Source organism: Calonectris borealis, chromosome 8 (genome assembly GCF_964195595.1).
Source record: "Calonectris borealis chromosome 8, bCalBor7.hap1.2, whole genome shotgun sequence".
NCBI classification, from domain to species: Eukaryota; Metazoa; Chordata; class Aves; order Procellariiformes; family Procellariidae; genus Calonectris; species Calonectris borealis.
The window spans coordinates 27,442,871-27,469,803 of NC_134319.1; the positions used below are offsets into that span (position 1 = coordinate 27,442,871).

General features: G+C 35.7%; 1 protein-coding gene across 1 annotated transcript in view; it reads left to right on the top strand.

Moving 5' to 3' along the window:
* The window catches only part of LOC142085214 (potassium channel subfamily T member 2-like), an 89,909-nt gene that overhangs the window by 55,580 nt on the left and 7,396 nt on the right, over positions 1–26,933 (top strand). The window contains 10 exon segments of the mRNA XM_075157003.1: positions 1,110–1,343; positions 2,002–2,277; positions 3,609–3,714; positions 3,995–4,167; positions 6,243–6,314; positions 9,533–9,667; positions 14,918–15,029; positions 22,033–22,134; positions 24,993–25,076; positions 26,504–26,632. Of these exon segments, the coding sequence (XP_075013104.1) occupies positions 1,110–1,343; positions 2,002–2,277; positions 3,609–3,714; positions 3,995–4,167; positions 6,243–6,314; positions 9,533–9,667; positions 14,918–15,029; positions 22,033–22,134; positions 24,993–25,076; positions 26,504–26,632 (1,423 nt within the window).

A 26,933-nucleotide genomic window follows, 5' to 3' on the forward strand; every position in this document is an offset into this window, starting at 1 on the left:
CTATCAATTAAAGTTCAAACAAATAATTACTTGCTTTGCCTGCAACATAGCTCTGCATTCAAAGGTGCGGTATTACACATTACTCTTTCTGGGTTTAAATATCCGGCCATCAGTATATTTCATAGATATTTTCCTGTAAGTTACAGCTGGTCAGGTAAAAGCTCATGTTGGTTCTGTATAGGCCAGCTCAGTCTGTGAGAACAGAATATAAAGGATATATAGGATAAGCCTGACAACCAGAAAAAAATTGTACCTTAGACAGGTTATATGAGAACACCAGTCCCTTTCCATGTCCAAAATAATCTAGAAAAAGGTGGGTGGGAGTGTGTTAGTGTATTTTTCTTTTTATTTATTTAGGAGTCAGCTGGAAATCTGGCTTCCTTTGTGTTCATTTTATGCAAAATGTTTAATTTAAAGGTGGTACATGCTACATTCTGGTGGCCGTTCAAAATTAAACCGTATTTTTTCTGTTAGATGCTAACATATCTTCTTTAGGTTCCAGATCATGCATCACTTATTCAGTGCTGCTCTGTGTTTTTGTGAACACAAATCATGTATATTTGTATATATTTAACAAAATGAACACATATCAAATCCTGAACACCGAGTTTATTCTCATACTTAAGTGAGAGAAAGACTTTTTTGTTTTGCTTTAATTCCTTATTTTCTATCACTAATCAAATGCATTTCTAGAAGTGAATCGCAAAAATGAATTCTGAAAATGGTTTCCGTTGCATATGAATAATGGAACAATTTAACATGATGAATACTTGTTCATATTATATATCCATTCTTCTACTAATATTTTCCCCGAAGGGACTATTCATCAGATAGAAAAAAAATCAGTTGGAACAGCATCAGAAGAATATCATGGGGATTAAGAAAAATGCTGGATTCAAATACCTAGGGATCATGAGCTCGTAAAAACTGCTTGATCAGAAGTGGCCTATTTAGGAGATAACGTTTTTCAACATATTTGTCATCCAAAAATCTGCAAATGTTCATAATCTGCAAAATAAAAATATACTGGAGGTTCATTTTTGACAATGGAAATTCTGGTATATACAGAACTATGCAAAATGAACCATGCCTTTCCTTTTCTAATTAAGGTTTGGAGTCTGTCTGATTGGTGTTAGAAAGGAAGATAACAAAAACATTTTGCTGAATCCAGGTCCTCGATATATCATGAGTTCTACAGATATATGTTTTTATATAAATATCACCAAAGAAGAGAATTCTGCTTTTAAGAAGCAAGAAAAGCATAGAAAAAACCATGAATCAAAATTATCTTATCGCGGAGCTTCTAGGTTACCTGTACACAGTATAATAGCCAGTATGGGTAAGTAAAAAAAAAAAAAAAGCCTCACAACATATTCTTGTTCAATGAATACTGCATTTTTAAGCTTTTAACAGTGTATTCCTAAAATTATAATTTAAATTAATGTATAAGGAATTCCAATAGTGTGCGGAAAGAAAAAAATATTAAACACTTGCCCTCGTATTTTCAGAAAAAAAAAAAAACAACAAAAACCAAAAAACCCAAACCACAAAACCAAACAAAAAACCAACCCAACGGAATTTGGTTATGTTTTTCTTTTACTTGACAATATGGAATTAAGACTGTTGTATAAAAAAGTCATAATAAAATGTATGCAAAGCAAAAAAACTGGGAAAATCACATGGATCATTTCTTTGTCATGCATAACTGGTTGTTGTAATAAGTTTTCATAAGCTGCTTTAATTAAAAAAATGCCCTTGCTCAATAAAAATATCTGCAGGTTGTTGATGCATCTATATATGGATTAATTATATAAGGTATGATTTTAAAAAGGTAGTTAACAAGAAAATATATATTAATGGTCAGAAAAAGCGCCACTTTGCAGAAAAGGCTTCCTCAGGTATAGTTTAAACATTTGTTATATTTTAATGTAATAAACACAATCAATATAGTATTCCTTTCAGTCTTTGGCTGTGCAGTCAGGTAATCCCCACTAAACATAGGAATCTCATTCAAATGTTTTGACAACCACACTGAGAAAATGCTTTCAACACTACTTCAGGGACAGTGGCTATCGATCTACAAGATACAGGATGCCGAACATCCAGCGGACCTACGCTAGCTCTTCCTTCCGAGGGAGGTAAAGAGGGCAGACGGCCCAGTATAGCACCTGTTTTGGAGGTTGCAGACTCATCCTCACTTCAGACATGTGACCTGCTAAGTGACCAGTCAGAAGATGAAGCTACCCCATCAGATGATGAAGTCTCTGCAGGCTTAGAGTATGTATATTAAATATAAAGTAAACAACATAATTTGAAAAGCTAATGTTATGTAAACAGCATGGATAATTTTTTGACATGCAAATCAGTCCAAGCAGTTGTAGGAAGCAAGACCCATAAAGGCCAATTATGGAATTATACCCTTTTATGAAATGCTATTGTCTGTTAGCAGAATGCCATTATGCCTATTTTGAAATAAAAAAACAGATTAACTCCTCCATTTGCTGGAGATTTTCTATACGCGGTTATAAAGATCTAATTGTGTATAGCAATTTTTATAGCATTTTTTATGACCATTTTTCTTACATTCTATAGTTATAAAGACAGAACTGAACAAATTTGTAAACAGATAAGTTCTTCTGTCCTGAGAATGCAGTGATAATCAGATCATCCAACAGGCTTGTTGAACGCTGGGGCTAGGTGTCTGACTTCAAAATGTAGCAATGACAAAAAATGTGGTATGAGACAAAATTATTATATCTAATATAAAATGCTTGTTAGCACGTTATGGAAAATAATGATGCATTACTCAGATAAAAACAGAAGATTCAATCCTGTAACTGCCATGCAGATAAGCAATTATGTTTATTGGGATTAGTCAGGGATGTTAAAACTGAAAAACACAATTACACCAGTGGCTCACCTAGCGCAGTTTCCCATCTCCAACAGTGGCAAGCATGAGAAGCCCCAGGGAAGATCATAAAGAGCCAATGAAAAAAGTAATAGAACAAGCCATCTTAAATCTGCAGACTGAAATACCAGGATTTAAAAGGCCTCGTATTAAAAACTAAGGCCAATTAGAAATTTCATCTCATCAGCAAGAGGATTTGCCATTTAAAATTTATTCCAACCATGTTGAAAGTATGTTGTTAAAGCAAGAAGATGATGACCTCACTCATTCTTGGTAAGTGTTTGAAAGGAAAATGGAGGAAGAAGAGCAGAAGTACCACAATTATTTCTATTTTCTTTCCTTCCTTTTTTTTCCTTCCTTAAAAGTTTCCAGTACATGTGTTCAAAACACTAGGACAGCACACTATGATACATCAGCCCATTTCCAAAGATGCCTATACAAAAAAAAAACCTCAAGCAAAATTCCTTTAGTCCACAAAAGCACGATAGCTTTCACTAAATTGTATTGAATTGGTCGAAGCCACAAAATACATTCTTTTGATCCTTATGGAACATAGTTCATTTCATGTACTTGACTCTGCCAGTCTACAGATAACTGCAAAACTTGGACATATAGGTATAAACATACCAAAAAATAGTTGTATAGTCAACTGTGTTTCAGTAATTTGCTATACTGAAAAATGTTTGTTCTATTCTCCTAGGTATGCCAAAGGCTATCCTCCTTACTCTCCGTATATTGGAAGCTCTCCCACATTTTGTCATCTTCTGCATGAAAAAGTACCCTTCTGTTGCCTAAGACTAGATAAGGTAAAGGCAGTTTCTGTCACTGGATAAAACTGCATTCTCCTGTCTCTTGCATCTGAACAGAGTTAAATTCTGGTTTCTGCTTAGAGATGAGGTTTGTTCAGCACTTGCTAAGTTATAACATGTTTTCTCATCCTTTTCATCACCAAGCGTTTGTTTATGTCGAATCAGGCCTATATCAGGTCATCTGATACATTTTTCTATTTCTAATGGTAAAACCCTTTAATGTCACAGCTAAATCTCTGTTCATATCCACTGAACTTGTTTCTTATTTTGATTTTAGGGATGCCAACATAACTACTATGAAGATGCCAAAGCCTATGGATTCAAAAATAAATTGATTATAGTTGCAGCAGAAACTGCTGGAAATGGCTTATATAACTTTATTGTTCCACTCAGAGCTTATTACCGACCAAAGAAAGAACTAAATCCCATTGTATTACTCCTGGATAACCCGTAAGTCATTTTTTTTTTTTTTTTTTAATGATACATTTTAAACTCATTTTACCATTACTTCAATAGATGATCACTCTTCACATGGCCAACTTAAAATCAAAAACATTATGGCACATTTATCTTTGAGAAGAGTTGGTGACAAAAATAATACCCTATGTTCACTGTCATATACGAAATGGACTTTTTACTGACTGTAAATGGCCATAGTAAATTTAAATGTCCTTATTCTTCATGGCCAATGTTTCAGCTAAGTATTTCTTAAAAATACCTAAAATAATGTGAATATTACTACTAAAATTAAATAACTTCATAAACACTGTAAAAAGCAAACTGTGTAACAGTTTCACAGCTACATGACAGCACTTCAGACAACACTAACCTACTTAACACAAGGCACTTAGTGGCCTGGACCAGTCAGCTATATTTTTAATAACTTTAGACTCCAAGATAAACAGTTCTTTAAGCCAGTAGGGCACTCCCCCTGACACACACACACACTTTGTCTACAATTATATAAAGTCATGGAAGAAAATTAAAACCTGCTTTATTGTTGTCACTACCATATCTGTCTGGAGATCGCTGGAATTCTTAGCCCTTCTTGCATTACCTGTTTAAAATTTCAGACAAATTCTTCTCTGGCAAGACTGATTCATTTATAATCTGACAGTGAATGAAAGAGACTTTTTTTTTTGGGGGCAACACTTTGGTACTGCTCAAGTACTTAAAATCACAATTTGGAAGATACAAAAATGGAGGCTAGCCATATACAGAAAATTAGATCAAACTATGACTTAAAGAAATGACAGCAGCAGAAATTTCTTATAGGTTCTGATTCCAGGCTGACACTTCTCTTTGCATATATATGTTCTAGTTTAAGTGATTTATTATACAAAGGCCTGCTGTGAAGTGTCTCACTTTTGCCTCAGACAGCTCTTTAGTGAAGCTGTATACACCTGTGTTTGCAAAACAGAAGCTTTTTTATGTACATATTATGGCATACAGTGAATTACACAAATTGGTAAAAGCCTGAATTAGGCTAAAGGACTTTTGATTTGTGACTTTAATCTTAAAGATGTGAGCATACAGTGCCCTCTAGTGCTTGTTCTCTTTTCCAGCATAGCGCCCGAGTTTACAAACTTTAATGCTGTTGTGACATTTATGGCTAAAACCACTTTTTGTTAGCATAAAGTAAAAGCTATGGTTGCTAATAAAACTAATAGCTTTAATGTTGTCTCGCTCTACACAGCATTTGCAGTAACTCCTCTGAAAGGCCAGCATTCATGGGACTACAGAAGCTAGCTGAAAAGCCAGCATGCTTTTCATACATGCATGAAGTGGAATTCAGGCTGCCATTCAAGTCAATTGGAATTTTGTAATTTACTTCATTGGACGTAGGATTCAGCCACCTTCAATGAACATATCTATGCCTTGTTGTTATATTCTATTTTCTCTGTTTATTAAGGCAATTTATTACAGTATGCTTATTCTGATATCTACACATCCCATACGTTTTAAGATTTCCGATATTTCTTGGTATGTAAGAGGAAACACAGTAAAACTTATGATTAAAGAAACAATGCCATAAAATACAGTATCTTAGTTTTCACATTCCATTTTAAAAATAAGGTTTCATCTAAGATCGTCTTATTGACTTGAATGGAGCTGTTGGCACAAAAACGAAATGATGATTGGGTTTCCACTTCACATTTTAATTGAAAATTCTCACTGCTTATTTTAAGTACTCCTAAGTCATGCCTTGGAGTATAACTTGGTAGTGTGTCTTTGACATCAGTCATTCATTCTTATATTTGGAATTGTACTGTGCCATAAAATTTCTGATTTAAGAGGTGCATTTATTAATATAAGCATGTTAATTCTGATCATTCTTTAAGATCACAGCAAACTGTTGATTCACAGCTTTCTGCAAACCTGTTTCCTATTTAAAGTGATATTACACTGCCAAAGATTTAAAAAGTTATTTTTTTTAAAAAAGCTACCAGTTTATTGAAATATTTTAGAAGAGATGCTGCTGTTGTGATATTATGTTTCATTTTGTAATCCCATCTGCTGCTTAGGCCAGATATGCATTTTCTGGATGCAATCTGTTGGTTTCCAATGGTTTACTACATGGTGGGCTCTATCGACAAGTAGGTGAAATAACTGTTAGAAAACTTAACATTGTAGTGCTCAGTGGTTTGTTGTGTGTATTGTCATTGCATGCTTAAGTGTGTGTTGTATTTGAAGATGATCTTTTTGCATGCATGGTTTGTGTCAGTGTGCTATAATTTGGGATTTCAAATTTCTGACTTATAAAGGATATCACTAGTGAAAAGTATGACAGGGAACACAGGTTAATATCTTCAAAAAAATAAGATCAACGCTTATTTAGGTGCATTAATATGTTTCTACAAATTGCCAGGTTATAGCCCTGATTCTAGTATCATTCTATACTTAGTTATAATTTGTTTGGATTTACTGACTAGGATTTTGTAAAGGTAGCTACAGAATGTAGACAGTACTAATACTGACAGTCTTGAATGTGTCCGACAGTCTTCATCTTTCACTACGTAAAATATCACCTACTCCTACACTTCTGTCTTCACCTCTGCTACTGTATATTTGCATATCTAGGTTTAGCAACATAGATTTAATGTTTAAAGTCAGGCAGAAACAAGAGAAGAGCAAGGGCTCATTTGCATTTTAGTAAACTCCTGTGTGTGGAGTGTCCGTTTAAAGAAGAAAATGGTTTGCTTCACTATGTAGCTGATTTTGAGTTGGGGCTACAAGCCCATAATACTTATTCCCCAAGTGGAAATCAAAAAAACTTACTTCCTGTCCTGAATTAACAGAATCCAGTTTTTCAGTGAGAATTCTGGAGATTCAATGTTTCTCCATCTCAACCTGTTGTAACAAGGGCTTCAAAACTACTTATAGTAGTGATACAGTTACAGATTTACCTTGGTGATATCATAGTCATTGTGCGATTTGCAAAGAATCTGCAGAAGTGTTTTTCATTTTCTACATTTCTTACTCTAAACCAAAAAAGTGTCTCAGGTTGTTAATATCTACTACTTTCTTAACTCTTAATTCCACAACAATTATAAAAAGAATTCATACTAGCAGAATAACTGAGTTGGCTCAAAGTATCCAAAGTAATTAATAACCCAAAGATGTTAACCTGTTTTTATTAACATGGAAAATTAATTAAATTTACTGAGTTTATGTCAAAAATGAAATCACCAAATCCCTCCCTAAAGGTCTTTTGTTGTTTTTAGAACTGAGAGTGGAGAAAAAAAAAAAAAAAAAAAAAAGAAAAAAAGTGTGTAGAGTCTTTGAAATAAGTAATTATACAGAATTCTACAGTTTACAGTAATACTAGCATGAACTTCTGCATCTTTTCTGACAATACAATCGCTTTAATTCCTGGTGCAATAACCAATCATATTTGGGGGGGGGGGGGAGAGGGCGGAGTTTTGACATCTGTTTTCATCAATAACAAGACTTTTAAAAACATAGTTCATACTTATTCCCTGTGTTTTCCTAAACATGTTTTTAAATCATGTACAATTAATAGAAGTTGATCATCTTTAGCTAAGAACTACAATGTACAATATGCAGAGGTTCCTTTCTTGTTTAATAGGTATAGAATACATTCCCAAAGTGCCACCTACTACCTTTTAAGTATCTAATTTTTTTGTCATTTGGTCATCTGGCATGAAATGTCATCATTTTAGAGAGAAAACCACCAAAGGAATTACTCTTATTTACCACTCCTTTTTGTTAGAAGTGGATGGCCTGCAGAAAAAATAGCTTTACCAAAATTCATAGCTGGGATGAACTTCTTCAAAATATCTCATCAAGTAGTAGAAATCTATTCTACAGTCTTCAGGTATAAATGATGCGAGATCTGTAACTGAACGGATTTCACAGCTGTGTAGAAACCTATTCAGTATTAAGAAACCTATAGCTGAGGTACCTGAGAACTAGAATGATAATACTTCTATATTAGTATTTTTTTTTAATTCTCCACAAATTACCTGAATGTAACTGCTAAAATAAGAATAGCTGTTGAGCTTATGAAATGTTGAAATGCAGAAAATCTGGATATTTCAGAATATGCTGCTATTTTCAGGGATCAACTGAAAGACTGAAAAAGCAGAAATACAAATTGCTCAGAGAAAGGTCGGAGTTCTACTTGTGTACTGAGGTTGTTAATATAGATCATATAAAATACAGCCTTTCTTATTTTTGTAGTCAACCACTGGTGATACTGCACAGTTTCAAAAATAATTATATTATGTATTTGTTTTGGAAGAATACATATAAGACCTAAAATAAATACCATGAATTTGTAGAGTTCTCTTTATCCAAAATTTCGAAAAGAATTTATAATAGGTTACGTAAACTTAGGAACCTAAGAAGATCATTGATGAAAAGAAAAACTGTATCAGGACAATTAAGACAATATTATAGATTGCCAAATGAGAAGCAATTATAATGCCAAAACAGCTTTTCACCTTGAAAGTAAACAGAATGATGCAAAAATTTATTTTTCCAGTTTCCCTTGGAAACCATGAAATTCATCCTTTCTTCTTATTTTCACGTACTTAAAAATTGCTAGGTTCCTAGCAGTCTTTATCATTACAGAAAAGTCCTTACTAAACTTTTCAAAAAGTGCTTAGTTTCTATGGAAAATATTATTGTTAAAACAATAGACATGCTTCATTTTGGAAACAAAGCTATAAGGCATGATTGGAACTGTTACTCAGCTGTCTGCGAGTTTTTTCTATGGTCAGGCTTCACAGGAAACATTGTCCAGCAGAGTGCAAAGTTTTACTGATGTACAGCTGCCCCTGAACGCATCATGAGAACACTCCAACTCATAGATTAACCTAAAAGAAGAATGTATGACATGTCCTGGCAGAACCTTTATTAGCATTTTGAAACTGAAATATAATTGTGGGAAAGAGCAACCCAAAGCATTTATTTTGATCTGTTTATTGCCAAAAGTAACTGCAATGAAGAAAGTTGTCGCAGTATGTAAGGACATAATGTCTTCCCAAGAAACCGTTAAAGGCTTATTTTAAGTTGAAATAAATTTATCATTTTTGCAAAAGGAGAGGGACTGTAACAACTTACGGAAGTGCATTCTGTATTATTTCAAGGAAAATAATTATTCATATTCTATTCTATCAATTGAGATTATATACTTGATATAGATTATATTGGAAGTTATGATATGTACATGGAGATGAAGGGAACCCGCAACTCAGCTTGTGATCTGCAAATTCCAACCATCCCTAATCTTTTAAATGTTACATATTTAAGTTACTTGTTTCTTTCTCCCTCTTTCTCTTCACAAAAGCCTAGATGACTTATTAAGATGTGGGGTCACCTTTGCAGCTAATATGGTGGTCGTGGACAAAGAAAGTACAATGAGTGCCGAGGAAGACTACATGGCAGATGCTAAGACTATTGTAAATGTTCAAACACTCTTTAGGTAAGATGTTTTTGCAGTCTATCTATACATCTTCATTAATCGTGAAATACTTAATGCCTTTTGTACTCAGATAAGAAATGATTTTTTTTTTCTTTCTTCTACTTTCCCTTATATGAATTTGTGTCTTACATGGGCAAACCTTTTCCCACCCTGCTTAGCAATACACTCAGAGTACTGAGGTATTGTCCTGAAATTTCAGATTAATTTCTATGCATCCCAAAACTGGATGATCATTTTAGAAGTCCACTGTCAGGTTTGCAGGAAGGAAAAGAAAGCTACTCTTGAAGACTTAGGACCAAAGATAGTTGAGAAAAGAAATTTTTCCTCAGTGCAGCAGTCTTTCGCAGTAATGCTAAAGACAGTATGAAAAGCAGATCCTTCTAAAAGGTAAGCATTGCATCACTATGAAGTTAGTATTAAGTGTTCACATTTTGAATATTTAATTTTGAACAAAAATTAGGTTTTTAGGCACATGTATGCAACGTTACATGACAACAACATACTAAGAGTCATGAAGGAATAACTCAATACAGAGAGAAAAAACGGATCAGTCTAGTCAAGAGGCTGAGAAGGCAGTGCTGTGATAAAGAGCTAAACAAACTGAGATTTCCTGTTCTTTTGAGAACCTCTCCTGATTAAAGCCTCACTTTGTGTTAAATATCATTTCAACAAATACCAAAAGATACACGTCGCTTTAAACTGAAAAAAAGTTCTTATATGCTTAAAAAACAAAACACCACACCACAAAAACCCAAAACACACGAAACAAAACACACTATACAGTCAAGTATGAAATGCCTCCCTGATTTGGGCTTAAGCCTAGCACTTCCTGTTGTTCATTCTAGTAAGACCTGGACAAAATGAAGTCCTTCCCTAGAGGACTCAGTATCATTCAATATTGCTGCCCTTTTCGGTGTCAAGCCTTCCACATAAGACCGGAGAGAGGTGCATAGTAAAAGTCTTTTGAATCTGTCAGCGTTTTAGAAAACTGAGCTCATTAAAACACAAGTATTTCAATGGAGGTTTTTTTTTTTAATGCAACCGCGTATGAGAATGCAGTTAAATGCTGTTAGCATTTCTGCATGCGCTCAAAAGAAGCAAAATCTACGTTGCACAAGAAACTTTAGTTCTGTCTTTTTCTACCTTTGAGTTTTTGAATTTTTATCTGATACTAGCACAGGTGTGTGTGTTTCATAATCACACCTAAATTTAATTTAGAAGCTATAATTGAACTTAGTCTGTACATCATTGAAGTCTACTCTTAACCATATTGTGGTAGGGTATCTTGGTGAGGTTTTGACATACATCACTTCAGTTTTTCAGAAATATGTTTTACCCCCAAATATAAGACAGAAAAATGAGCTGAATAAAAAATAAAACTTACAAAGTACCACTTGATTTTTCCCGTAGATGTGTTCTACCTTGTAAAAGAAACTAAAAAAAAAAAAAAAAAGAAAAAAAAAGAAAAAAAAAAGAAAAAAGATCATAGTAGTACACTGCGTACCATAGGTATCCAACTAGAACTTACTATATAGTCATTCAGTTGTCTTGCACAATGCTTACAACTAGATGGCAGCTTTAACTCACGTGTGAACTATATATCTGGTTCAGTATAATTTTAAGACTGCATGGCACTTTTTACAAATATCAAAAGAAATCAGAATAAATATCTTGGTTTAAGGCTTAACAATACTTTTTCAGAAAACTTTGTAAACTTTCACAAGTAGTGTATTTTATAATTTTTTCTATTTTTTTTCCCTAGAACACATACAATAATTTCATAATTTTATATTATGTAAAAGTTGTAAAAATAAGTAAGCTTTGGGAAGAGGCATAAGGTAGTGGCATTTACCTGTTCTACAGAATAAGCTACATTCATTGCACCAAGGTAAATAGTTTTGTAAATGAACTTTAAAAATATGTTTAAGGGTTTTTTGTTACTTAATAGTAGCTAATAATATCAGAAACTAATGAAGAAGAGGCTGGATATGGTGGAGAACAAAAGCACTTGACACAAACTGTAGTGTTAAAGAAGAATTTTAAACCGCTGGAGTTTTGCTACTATATGCTGGTCTCAAAGATACCACATCAATGAAGAAGATTCCACTTAAGTCACACCAAGTGAAATCATTCAGAAGATACAGGCTAATCTAAACATCGATTTGATTGACTCGGATCAGCTCACCTCATTGAGGCTTGTGGACAGGCCTGAAAAGGTGATGCAAGTGTGCTGCAGTACTGTTTGGCCTAGGTTGCCAGTTCTCATATAGCTGTTCTGACACTATTCCCTGATTTACATAAATTAATAATCTTGCTTTGCCAGAAGAGTTCCCCACACACACCTTAAAGATAGATGCATTGTTTATGATGACAGGGTTATTAGCACCTTTAAGGCTAGAAACTGTTCCATACCAATTAAAACTGTGACACAACACTAGCTTATCTGACTTAATTACAGTTAAAAGGAGTAAAGAAGTGTGACTCAAGTGGTCACACTGACTAGGAAAGGAAATCTTTAATCCTTTGGATGGGAAAGAACAAAAAATTCGCATAGTTTAAAAGCACAAGGAGAAACTACTAGTTTTGGACTGTGTCCTAGAGATGCTTTTCACTTTTTAATATGAAATATGAAGCCAACCATTGAGTCCCTATTGAGTCCTCCTCAGAATAATAGGGGGTTTCCTTAGGCAGTAGGTTTGTACTAGAAGGAGTGTTTATATTTACTCTTGCTTTCTATTAATCAATGGGTTTAAATGTTGGTATTTGGGAGGCCCTGTTTTTAAATCAGCTAACATCTTGAAGGCTATGTTTCAAATACTACAAGAAGCCTATTGACAGCAATACACCTAACAAGTCAAGATTTTGCCTCGTATCTAGCAGTCAGCAGCAATTTATAGATAAAACAAATGAGGTGTTACGATGGCATTACATTGTTTTCTTGGTTTATCTTTTTGGTACAGGAAAGAACTAAGTATATTGCTTGTTTGTCTGATTCCCAAATACCAGTTCAACAGCAACCTATGTCTTCCATCAGGTTGATTAGGGCTTTCTTTGCCCCATCCAGTCCTTTTTTTTTTTTTACCAGAAAGAGATAGAAAAGAGGGATCTTTGCACAGAAGTAGCCTGCTCCGGTGCTGAAAGCTTGTGGGCAGTGTGCCTTACACCCAGGGCAAGAGGCAATCTGGCCCTGACTACCGGGAAAGTCATTTCCCCTAATTCCGCTAAAAGGCACTCGTAAGTAAAATACCAATTTTACCAATACCAGGTTTGAAACTGATTTCCTAATATAAATCAGTTTTCGTATCCTGGTGATAAACTAAACCCATCTTTAACAGAAACCTAGTAACCTGCATTTTTTCCTGTAAATTGTGTATATTTTGTCGTTAGATCAGCTTTTAATTTCCCGTTACTCTTAGTTCTGAATGTTATATTGTTAGTTTTCAAATATGAATGCCTAACCTTTAATGCAGCAATAGAAGAAAATTTCCAGCCAGCAGAAGCTTAAGTAATTCTATGATACAGAATTAATGGAGAGGAAATTTATTCTCCTTCCTCAGAACTTTAACACATTTGTTAAGCTACTTAATAAGTACAAGGTCATACCTACAAGTGTGATATTATCAGGATTTTTTTCAATTTTCATGAGCACTTCACAGGTTATTATACACAGCATAAAAGTGAAGATGTACCACAGTTGCATTCAAGGGTGTGGTTATCATGTATTTAATCTATGTATGTAGATTCCCTTCCCTAAGGGCTTAATCTTTAGTAACACATAAGTATACTTTGTGTAACAATACTGCACCACTCAGAGTTTGTATCAAAGTCTGACTGTAAGAGCTAAAAAGGTACAGAAATTCCTGAGCACGCGCAATGCCTTTCAACCTACAGTGCACACAAATGGTCACTGTTAAGTGATTTACATTCTCACCCGGTTTGCCAAGTCCATTTTTCCTTATATGAGATCACATTTAATATTTGGTTATTCACAGGGACATGATAACTGCTAACATAAGAATGGCTGGGATTTCTACCATCGTATGATCATATGTTCAGAACATGTTTGGGATCATGTGATCATTACCAGTCTACGTTTTGGCATCAACAGACCTAGGAAAATGTATTGCAATAAGATGGCATTAACACGTACTGACAGATAGCTTTGACACACGTTTCCCCACATTAGGCTCTGCTTGAATTGCCATTTCAGTGAAGCTCCTCCCTACAAAAATGAGGGAAAAAGACTAAAGACTTGCAAAAAGGTGCATTGGGTTCCATTTGACACTAACTTACTAAATTCTGCTTTTAAGAAAACCACTTCAATTTTAACCTGAATTAAACAGGAGTCACATTAATGATGTCATTAGTACTACAATTATCTGTTGTCACATGTAGATAAGTACTTTGAGGATCAGCAGAACAGATTACAAATGCATATCATTTTCTGACACTAATCTGTAAAGGAAATACTCAAATAATAATCTGAGTTCTATTCCAAGATGTTTAGTATTTGCATAGCATAAACTACAAATTTCTTTCTAGTTCTTAGAGCCCTGAGGGCTGGGGAGGAGCTTTTTAGTCTGCTTCATGAAAATCTATAATTCAGCCAGATCAGTTAAACTTTCTTCACTGTTTTTTTTTTATTGGAAGCCTGAATTAGTGTTAACTTATAAATATTTTGTATACGTAAGTATCTTGAAGTGAGAACATAAGTATACATAAGCATACATTTTCTCAGCAATTTAAATCGCTGAGGTCCCAAGAAGTGTCAATTTTCGTCTATGTTGCTCAGTCTGTGGACACAGAGCATATAAGCAGAACTCAAAAAAAAAAAAAAAAAAATCAAGAGTACATACGCCAGTTCTAATAAAATGGTAGTTTACATGCAACCAGATACTAAGTGCGGGCTATATAGTTTTGCATTCTTTGTTGTTTCCTACAGATTTGTGTCATTTTAGAAGTTATTAAATAAAATCTCCGGTAATGAAATTAAGGGGTTCCTTTCTAGCATTAAAATATTTATAAGCTCAACCTTCAAATGTGTGTTTGCTTCTTCGTGAATTCTACAGAGAATGTTTTGTAATTTCCTCTGCTATTTTACCAGCATTTTATTGTGCCAAAAACCACCACAGGCTTCAGGCACTTCATTAAAAGCACGGACATGAGCACAAGTTATAGCATTAAGTAGAGGCTTGTATTTGTAAATTGTTATAATTAGAGGTATAACTGTTACATTCTTTTAAAATACAGGTTGTTCTCAAGCCTAAGCATTATCACAGAACTAACTCACCCAGCCAATATGAGATTCATGCAGTTCAGAGCCAAAGACTGCTATTCTCTTGCTCTATCCAAATTAGAAAAGGTAAGGAGATTTCCTTCCCCCGACCCCAATTTAAATGTTATGATTTTAACACTTTTTCTGACTTTGTAACAATGCTTTCAAAAAAGTGGAAACAGTGAAATGATTTTATGGTTGCAGAGCTAACGTAAAAGATTATTTTTTCCAAATTCTACCCTCATTTAAGAATGAAGTTTGATTTGAGTTCCATCACTTCACAATATAATATTAATCCACCACCCCTCTAGACAGAGGTGGACACAGAATTTGCTCAAGGAAAATTGAATATTTTTGGATAACTGAATATTTAGAGCCAATATGGTTTTCCAAGAGGCTGCCACAGGCAATTAATGTGGAAAATATTTTAATTGACTAAACACTTAAAACATATACAGCTTTTATTATAATGCATTTTTTATTCCATTTCACATTAAAGGCACTGTAATTACATATGCTGTATACATTTCCATATATCTATATGGGATATTTGCGTTATTGTGACAGTTTGAGAACAGTAATTGTTCTCTGTTGAAGGGCAGTCCTAGTGACGACAAGAATAGTAACACTACTTAAATGGTAGATAAAACCTTCATATTCTATACATTCTAGTGCACGTGTTGGCATTTTCAAGCTGTGGAACAGGGAGGCTATATGGAGATAAGTTGAATTTAATTTGCTTGTCCAAAATACTATTGCTAAAACATTAGATAGAGCATACAAAATATGGTAACTCCAGGACAAGCCTCTTTTTCACAGATCTTAGTTGGTGGTCTGACCTACCTACCACTGCAGTCCACAAAACTTACAGTATCACCTTCATGATCTTTCAGGCCATTTTCTGAGTTTATGAGAGCAAGACAAATAATATCACTGTGCCAATCTTCGGGGACAGAGATCTTTCACTCCAGTCATTTCTTTTTCCCCTTGCTATCAATCTAGATATTATTGCTAGGGTCTCTTGTGTAGCGTCCCAATCTCTTCATCTCAGATATCTTACATATCTTAGCAAATTTGAATTCATGTTAAAATCATTATCATTATACAGAATTAGCATATAATTTCCATTTCCTAGCTGTACAGTAAATTTCCTACATTTTGAGGATTTCAGATATTTCACTGAATTTCAGATATTTCACTGTTTACTGTATAATGTTCACATAGTTAATTTTAATATATATTTAATGGAAAACAGGCTTTTCATGCAAACTTATCTTCACAGGCCAGCTCCCATTTTCTTACACAGGAATTGAATCCTGCAAAAATTCAGCCTGTCTAGATGAGACAGGATAAGTATTAGAAGTCAGTCTTCTACTCAGTTGACTATCATGCTTACATTTCGACCACAAGATGTAAATATCTGGGTGATCTTTTGTGATTTGTTGACCTTTGCCTGAAATAGAAGGAAGGCTTAATCTTGTTTTAGGTGGTATTCAGATAAGTACATAAAATGGAGAACTGTGAGGAAGCTAAACAAAAGTTGTTACACAAAGAGAGGAGCAATTCGCAGTGGGAGGCACATCTTCATTTGGATTATGCCACTCCCACTATCCATTCAGGTTTGCACCTGTGGCTCCTCCATTTTAGCACTCCCTCCCTCAAGGTTACCTTCAGGAAGAATAAACTGGAACTGGCTGGAATCATGCATTGCCAGTTTATTTAGGGCAACAAGTGCCAACAGCTGGATGGCACCTTCAAGACTATGTTCCAACCTAACTTAGTTCCTTGGTGTACTATAACCGACAGCTTTTTTTTTTTTTCTTCTTTAAAACATATCCCTTAACTCATACAGTTTAGTGATAAGGGGAGGTAAGAATAGTAATAGCTTTCCCAGTATGTGGTGTCTACAGTTGCTTCTGGAATACTGCGTGGACTGTAGCCTGCCTACTTCAATGCAGCGAAACCAGGATTTTTATCTCAGTTCTCTTTCTTGCTTTACATAGGCTCCTTCATTTTTCCAGCAAAGGTTCTGGAAATCATTAGAAATATTATAATTTCTTCCCTATCTTTATTAATTTATTGTGCAAATGTAAAGTTGTGCATATAAGTTGGAAGCTGAACAGTTAATTAGCTTCTTATCCAAACTATGCTATGCTGAAATAGAGGTAGATAAATTATCTTAAAGAAAGAACATTTTCTTCATTGCTGTTGAAGTTGCCTGCTGTTGATATTTCCCACTCATTTAATCTTACCATTTGCAGGGAGCACTTCACAGGTGGTGCTGTGGTTCATTTGATGCTTCAGAACTCCCTCATGCAAAATGAAAGGCAATTAAAAACTCGAGTAAAAATTATCTAATGCAGTCAAATGTACAGTTGATTGTTATTTCTGCATTAAGCACCTCATTTTCAGAAAGACTACAAAAGTCAGGCAAGTTGCCTTCAGGTAGCACTGAAACACACATGCAAAACTGACTTTTCAACCTAATGGGCTGCAGAAGAAAGAGGCACAAATCAGAGAAGTCCATCTGCTGTTGCAGCTGCAACTTTCCTCATTTTAGAGATAAATAAATCTGAACACCAAAGTCAGCACTGAGATAGGAGAAAGCAATGGCCCTTATACAACACAGAAAAGGAAAAACAAAACACCCATGCTCTAAACTTAAAACTTATGTTCTCCATTTAGAGATAATAAGATAGTCTTAGATAAGAAAAAATGAGGTAACCAGTCCCTCTTTCTTGAAAGAAAGGGTTTAGAATGTCTTGGATAAGATTCACACTTTATTTTTCTATAATTTTTTTTTTTCCCCAAGTAAATATCACAGGTGTTAACTGAAGGATAAAAATTCTAAACCTTGAAGTGATCATTTTAAAATATGTGCAAACTCTTACATCTTTTAATCAAACCAATACTGTGATTTTGTATGTGCTTATCCCTTTAGAAGATACGTGTTAGGTGAGCGGAAATCTATCTGGGATAGCCCCGTATATTTGCAGTCATATAAAAAAAGCAGCCTGGCTTTGTATACCTTCAATTAAGGAAAGGGCATGCTGTCCCCATTTGTTTTTAATATTGTTCAGGTTTTAAGCAGATTTGAAGTATCAGCAAGCAGTAATGATATATGGGTTATAAAAAACAAATTGGTACCTCTTAATTGGTGTAAGTCTTATTTTAGATGGACCTCTAATGATTTACATCAGCTACAATTATAAAACTGTATAAATAATTAGCATACACATTTGGCTGTTGAACTGGTTTTTAGAAAGCTGTTCCAGCTCAACAATAGAAAAGGAATCTGTTCTTGCTAAAAAGGTAGAACAGAATCAATTAAGGACACGTAGTCCAAAATATTGTAAACCGTTCTAGAGGTGAAGTGTTATCGATCCAAAATCCCTTATGTCAAGAAAGGTACTGTAAAGAGGTTTCGATGCTCAGATTTCTTACCAGTCTTATATCTGACATGGGCAACAACTGACATTTACCAAAACTAACAGTGCATCAACTGTTCCATGTAATACGCCACTACCTGTCACCTTTATATGTTCTTGCATGACCCCCAACCCCCCCACCCCCGTATCCATGTATGTTTATTAAAGCAACTTTGCATTGTTTGTGCACAACAGTTACAGCCTATCGTGGCAGTTCCCATCTTACTGTCTATATCGGAGGAGAATATATTAAATTAAGATGGGCCCTAGATCTCTTTCAACCACTGACAGAGTGGCCAAAACTCTGGTTTGGGGTTGGTACTTTTTTATTGGTATCATAGAATTAACTGTTATGAAGGAATAGCTATTTATTTAGAGAGAAATAAATCTGAACACCAAACTCAACACTGAGATAGGAGAAAGCAATGGCCCTTATACAACACAGAAAAGGAAAAACAAAACACCCATGGTCTAAAGAAATAGTAAAGAGAGAAAAGCATGATAAAGAACCCTAAAAAGGATTTGATACAAATATAAGTGGAGGTAGAAAAGAGAGAAATAAACTGAAAAGCTTATGAACCTGACCTTCTGGACAGATATTCTCTGGTATTCTGACAATATGTATACCCAAAATTAAATGGCCTATATGGGGGAAGCACATGCTAAGAACTTCTCAAAACCACAAGGGTACACCTGTTATTACTTAGAAAGAAAGCAGTAAAAATTCTGAACTTCATTACTTGAGCAAAGCCACAAACATAGGAAGACTGAGGATGAAGTAAAGATCTCCATCTATTAATAGCTGTGCCTTAAAAATGTCATCTATATCTGTGAAGTTCTACAGGGCGCACTCATGCCATAGTCTTTTATTTATGTTCCTAGAAATGATCTATGATTTTCCTTAAGTAGTTATATCCCCTTCCTCATTAATTCCAAAAAGTGTCAGGGAAGGAGCTGCTGGGCATCACACTTATCGTGGAATAAAACTGCTGGGGCATTTTGGCACGTGTCTGGCTTCTACATCCGCAGCATTCTCTGGCAATCTGATAAGTCTGCAAGTAATAAAGCAGAACTCAACGTAAAGTGCCCGAGTAAAAATTGTGTTTCTCACAAATATCTTTTAAGCAAGACTAAAAAAAAGCAAGCCTGTAATAAAAGATAGAAGGAAACAATATAAGAAATTTAAAATAAAGGGGGAGAATAAAATTCTAAGCTTCCATTTTAAAATAAAACAAAAAGAAACATCCTTATTTTTATCATCAGAGTTTTGGATAAGAATCAAGTTATTCCCCAAATATCCAACCTTTCTTGGCACAAAACCAGAATCTGCTGCAAATTTCTCTAAACAGATGGAAGGATAAACATAATACCTCAGTCACATGATAGGAGGATAGTCACTTCACAGCCAGTTCCCTATAAAATATTTTATGACCTGAATCTAAAAGGATTTAATGTAATGTATATTATAATACGCATGTAGTTTTAATGTCAAAGTATTTGTTGTAAGACAAATCTTACAATATTTTCCATAATTCACACAGAAGTTTTTTTCTCAATAGCAATTGAAGAAAAATATCTTGTACTTTGTCTAACTGCACTAAAAGAAAAGCACTCAAATATATAAGATCAAACTACAAAAGAAATACATAAGTTCTTGTTTCTGTGGCTTACACCAGTAAGGCACAATGGCATAATTATCTAAGAAAAGTGCTCCTTGTACAATTAGACTGCTTTCTTCTTCAACTGTCAGAAGTACACAACTTGCTAGAAACACCCCTTTGCTGCTCAGCCATCAAAGCACGCGTGTGTTTGCATATGTGCGTGAGAGAGCATGAGTGTATATGTACGTATGCATTTCTCATGGAGGAGAAACTAATACAAGCCAGTAGTATTTGGTCAGAAAATAGAGAATGTTTGGAATAAAAAAACCTCTAAAATAATTATTATATTTCCCTAAAAATTGTGAAACCTCTTTAATCTGAAGAGACTGGCAGAGGTGACATTTTATAAAGGACAGATAACTGTCATATTTTTAAGAGTTATTTGCTGTGTATTTTTATCTGGAGAGGAAATTCTTTTTGTGCGACTTCTTTTTCAACTTGACTCACATGACGCCACAGAAATCAACAAGTACAACCAGATTATCCAACAATGACAAACAGGGGTTAGAATGCTGCTGCTCCATAAAACCATTAGTTAGAGCAGGCTGCTCATTTGCATATCACAGAATCAGAGCATGGTTAGGGTTGGAAGGGAGCTCTGGAGGTCATCTTGCCTAAGAGCCAGTTGCCCAAGACGATGTCCAGATGGCTTTTAACTATCTCCAAAGAGGGAGACTCCACAACCTCCCTGGGCAACCTGTGCCAGTGCTCAGTCACTCTCACAGTAAAAATGTGTTTCTTGATGTTCAGAAGGAACCGACTGTGTTTCAGCTGGTGCCCATTGCCTCTTGTCCTGTCCCCTAGGCACCAGTGAAGAGCCTGACTGTCTTCTCTACACTGTCCCTTCAGGTATTTCTACACATTGATGAGATCCTCCCTGAGCTTACTGTTCTCCGGGCTAAACAGTCCCAGCTCTCTCTCAGCCTTTCCTCATAGGAGAGATGCTCCAGTTCCTTGATCATCTTAGTGGTGCTTTTCTGGACTACCTCCAGTAGCTCCATCTCTCCTTGTACTGGGGAGCCTAGAACTGGACACAGTACTCCAGGTGTGGCCTCACCAGTGCTGAGTAGTGGGGAAGGATCGCCTTCCTCGACCTGCTGGCAGCACTCCTCCTAATGCAGCCCAGGACACTGTTAGCCTTCTTCGCCACAAAGGCACATTGCTGACTCATGTTCAACTTGGTGTCCCACAGGGACACACAGGGTCTTTTCTGCCAAGCTGCTTGCCAGTCAGTCCTCAGCATGTACTGCTGCGTATATCTGGTGGCTTGTAAGTGTCTCAATTCCAAGACACGTAACATTTCTGTACTTTGAGAACACATCTTACTCTTCATGACATCTCTGAACTGAAAGCTTGGTATTTCCTCTCTTCTTAAAGAAACAAAATCACTTCCAACCTGTAGTTTTACTCTCTGATAACTGAAGGAATAGAAGCACGTTGTGGTGTGATTCCTCTGCAAGTGAGATGCGATAAGAAAAAAGCATAACTATAGTTACGTTTTTCTGCATCCCTTCCCCAGAAGCATCAGAGCCAGAAGCTTCTACCTCAGTCCATGTCTGATCTCCTCTCACATCCTCACATTCACCAAAATACTATTTCTTCCCTTTTGCATCAGATTCTGTTCATGTTTCACGTTCCTGTTCCTAGTAGACTTTCTGGACCTGAATGAGAGTCCACTGTCAGCACCAATGAATTGGAGCAGGAATAACAAGAGCTTTGCTCTAAGCACTGTTGAAATCCCTCAATCATTTTTAAAATGATCTGGTAGACTATGCCCATGCAATTTGAGATGTGATGATTGAAACAACATATGCATTAAACAAAATCTTTCAACCTGAAAAACTAAGTACTGAACAAAGATGCTATATATTTGTAGAAAGAAACTATATTCAGAGATTTTACACATTTGACCTCTTTCAAGGTAATATCAATCTGGTGTTTTTATTGTAGTCCTTCCAAAACCAGCACTAAAAGTATTTTTATTTTTTAATTCCTTAACAGAAAGAACGGGAGAAAGGATCTAATCTGGCATTTATGTTTCGACTGCCCTTTGCTGCTGGCAGGGTTTTCAGCATCAGTATGTTGGATACGCTGCTTTATCAGGTACTACGAACAACAGTGTGACTTATCTTAACACAGACATGCATTGTTACCACCTATTTTATGGTACTTCATTGTTAGATGACCCTGTTTTCCTGCATGTAAGCCTATGCGTGTCTGTACCAGGAACAATCAAAGGCAAAAGATAATGGAGCATGTTCCGTGTGACAGTACTAGCTGTCTTATCCACCCAAAAATCACCCTGTCCTTGCACGAATTCTGTTAAACAATATAACACTGTTTGTGAACCTCTCCACAGTCAAATAAGCAGGATAGTTTTGATAAGGCCTACATAAAATACAGATTATACAGACTAATAGTGCTTGTACTCTGCAACAAAAAGGCAGTGCCCATTCCCACAAAGTAGTGTCTCTAACCACGAAAATCAACAGAGTTACTTTTGTGAGTAATTTATCAGTCATCTGCATTTGCTGATCGAGGCCTCAATTACTTCATTGTGTCCTGTCCTCTTACTCATGTTGACTAGACTTCCAGATGACCAGTCATTATATCTTAACGTAACCCATTCTGGCCCTAACAAGAAATACATGCAGTGGTTACAAAGAGACACAGTGGGGGAGGAAAAGGCAGCACTGAACCTTGTTGCTCAAGAATCTAGGACGGAGCTCCTCATGCCAAAAGAAGTGACGACAGTCAGTGGGGGGAAGGGAAGGGCAAGAGCCTCAGACAGTTGAAGAAACAATATATCAGAAAATACAGGGTCAGGACAAATGAAGGTAGTAGTTGCTGGTTTCAGGGTGGAAAAAGAGGAGAATATTGCCCTCTCTTCTCAGCAATGACCGCCTTTCTGCACACCCCGATACATCGGGATGCCCAAGCAGCAGCTCCCAGCACCAGCCTTCAAGGATCTAGCTATGCAGAATAAGCAGCAACACCACCATGGCCCATGTGGTCTGCTCACCTAAGGAGCTACCTACTTTGCTTATACTTAGAGGTAGCTTGTAGATGCTTTTGTATTCGGGCACTAAACACTCTTTCAGGGAAATTAGTTTACTTGGTAATTTGGTGCATGAAAAGTGTTCTTTGATCTCAATTCTACTTCCAAGTAAATTCCCTGAAGGCAAATTCAATGTAAATAGAAAAATTCCTGGAGCTAAGCTTTTCTCAAAAAGTCACTAATATATTAAACAGTCATGTATATGGACAGGTACCAAAAGCAGATAAGCCAACAGATGTAAAGCCATTTATGAAATTCTAGATGTTTTAAAAATAAAAGCATTTGCTTAAACATCACGCCCCAGAATATCAACATCACATATGGCAAATTTTTTTTAAAAAGTAGATTAGGACACCTATATAGAAACAGATCTGTCGTCATCAACAACTCCTGCCAGTACATAAGTAACTTCAATATTTTATATTTGCTCCCAGACATGATCAGTCATGCTATGACTTGACAGAGTAAAACCATTCACCAGAAAGTGTTTAAAACAAAAAACCCCACACACTCATTCTCACTCAAATTCCACCCATTCTTTCTTTGAACTCCTACTGCTCAGATGAACTGTCATTTTTCTAGAATTATCTTTCTTATTCCAAGTTACAAATACTATGACAGCAAGTTCTCTCTGTTCTTTGTCATGGTCCCGTCCTTTTCTTTATGGTATCTTTTTCCTCTGCTTACAAGGAACAGAGTGACATGGGAAACAGTGGGGTTCATCTGGTGCTTCCTATTTTAGGCCAAAAGAAAAACCTTCGAATTATCTCTAGGACACTGACTGAAAAACGAAAACTTGGTCTAGCAAATCCTTGTGAACACACTTGGTAATCTAATGATAATTCCATAGCATAAATGATGCAGCCAAGATAACAAATAAGTGAAGGTTACAAAAAATTTTGTTCTTTTCAAGAAGATGGCTCATTGGCATTTACCCCGTCACAACTGGAAGATTACCAGTACAAAAATTATGGATCAAATCTATCTAGCTTCTGAGTTTAAACAAATTCAGATGCTCTAGCTCTAAAAGATTTATATAACACCTTTGTAAGGTGTTTCTTTATTAAAACCTATTTGCTAGCTCCTTATTTGCATTAAGCCAAAAGAGCTAACTGCAAGTTGTGTTCCAACAAGGATTGATAGCCTGCCTTGAACGCTGCCCTACGACACCCAAGAAGAGGTGGCAATGAACAGTCCTACCACAGTTAGCAGAGCACCCACACGGCCCTCCGATTCCAGCAGCCCAACTAATAAGGAGGGGAAATATTTGTGATTTTAGCTGGTCTAATGTCTGTTACCGGTCTTAGCCAACACTTCCACATTTAGCTTAACTTCTACCTTTTAACCAATCAGCAAAACACTTCTGTTAGCAGAGCAACAAGCCTGACCTGAGATAAGGCAGATCAACCCTTGAAAAAATATATGGATTGGCGAAGGCAAATGACTCGTTTGAATTAAAATAATAGCAGTCTCACCTTGGTATTACCCACTACTCAGTACTGCAGACCCATCTAACACAACAGCATTTCTTTTGCACAGAAGAGTTCGTTATTAGAATTTCACACCTAATAAGGCTAACACCTTCCTTCCATTGATCTCACATCTACATTCATCTTTGCTTTCATGGTGCCTTATTATGCCTTAGTCGCTATGAATCCTGTATGTACATTGCATGCATATGCAGAACCAAATAAGAAAACTTATTTTATCTAAGTAGATTCAGCACAAAGAAAGGGATAGTTATTTCTACAGTGATTAAGATACTTAAAAGGTAGAGCGATTGATTGTAAATACAGATGTACAATTTCTTTGAAATTCACCCATGGTGCTAATGGTTACCTGCTCATCTGTTCATTAAAGCTTTTTTCTTTCTTTTCCATCTCTCCTGTTAAAAATCTTGCAGTCATTTGTGAAAGATTATATGATTTCTATCACAAGACTTCTGCTGGGACTTGATACCACACCAGGATCTGGGTTTCTTTGTTCTGTAAGTTATTTAAAAAAAAAAAAAAAAAAAAAAAAAATAATTACAGAGTACCAGAGAAGATTCTGTACTGTCTGCAAAATAACTCTACTTTCCTTGCACAGCACTTCCTTTTGTGAAAGTCCAAGAAAGGCCATCGGTTTCCTTTTCCACCAGGGAAGAAGACAAGAAAATTAGGTAGAAAACATACCCATTTTTAGTTACTTCCATAGCCAAAACCACCACCTCCCCCCGCCCCAAGAAAACACAATACATTCTCTAAAGCACAAAGGAAAATAGGAAAGACAGGAAAACACAGGAAAAGTGCATTTTATATGAAATAGCAATGGCAGTTCAGCAACCAATTTTAAAAATTAAGCATGTAAAAACCAGGAAGCACTATCTATATTGTACAGCCTGGCTAGCACTTACACACAATGCTATTTCATAAAACTCATTTCCATCACAGGCAATAAAGGGCAGAACTGGATTTTACATAAAGATAAGATGTATTAAATGACTTTAATTTAGGTGTCAAAGTTCAAAAGTCATCTTGTTGTTATATATGTCAGTATTCCCCAATGCAGAGTTTATTTTTTATATTTTTTTTTCTGTGTATATACACACACAAAAAAATAAAGCCATACAATTTTTTTTTTTTAATTAAAAATAAAACCCGCCTTTCTGTTTTCTCCCACACCCATCTCACCCCAGGTGGCAAACAGATAAATAGAAGTTGAGTTGTTTACCAGTTGCTTTCTGGGGAACTATAAAGAATTGCAGGATGTTGTTCTCAAAAAGGAAGTTAGCAATGATGGTTTAAGAAAGTTGTCTAAATAAAAACCAGTTATGGATTTGTTGGTCAATCATTAAGCTTTGTTATGGTGAACGCAAGACAGTTGAATGTCTGAAAAAGGGCTCACCTATCTTGAAACAAAGCTAGTGTAATAGCAATGAAACACTTGAGATTAATTTAAGACTTTCTTATGCCATTTATGCTTAGTGTATTACTTTCTCCCCACTCCCTTCTCCCCAAATATTCAGTCTAGTGAACAATTATCAGGCTGCATTCAAAATTCTCGCACATTCTGCAGTCTGTCCATCACCAGTTTCTTAGTGCTGCCAATATTTAGTTATTTTTTTTATATTTTAGTCAGATACGAACACTGGATGAAGGATGCCATATAAGTTTTTAAGTAATTTTAAAACAAGAACAGAAGTAATTTCATAAGACTGAACCATTTGCACTGCAATGTCTCCCAGACAGAGAGAGAACAAAAGAAAGTGTCTACAATCTCAGTAGAAGATTTGTTGTGGAGCAAAGGTGCAATGCTACAATATGATCATTACCAGCTAGCGTTTAGTTTTAAACATTTTTCAAGAGTAGTATAGTGAACAAATGATAAGCCCTCAAGAGTTAAAAATCCTCCTTCCTATTATTATTTGTTCAGATGAAAATCACAGAAGAGGATCTATGGATTAGGACATATGCCAGACTATATCAGAAACTTTGTTCTTCTACAGGAGACATTCCAATTGGAGTCTATAGGACAGAATCCCAAAAACTTACAACATCTGAGGTATGTCAGTTTACTATACTTTTCTTTGGATTTGATTACAGTGTGTACAACATTCTTTGGTCCTCATAAGAATGGAACCACTTATTTAAAGAATATTGTAAATGCCATATCTGCAAATGCACAGAATTCCAATAACCCACTGAAGGTCTCCCTCTGCTGACATGTATATGGTCACATTAACTCAGGGCTCACGTTCAGCCCCAGGCTTCATGAATACCCGGCGCCAGTCTACATATGACTTTCATTCCTGTGCTCGCCTACAGAGAGCTGACTGATTGAAAACAAGGGGCAGCTCAGGCGC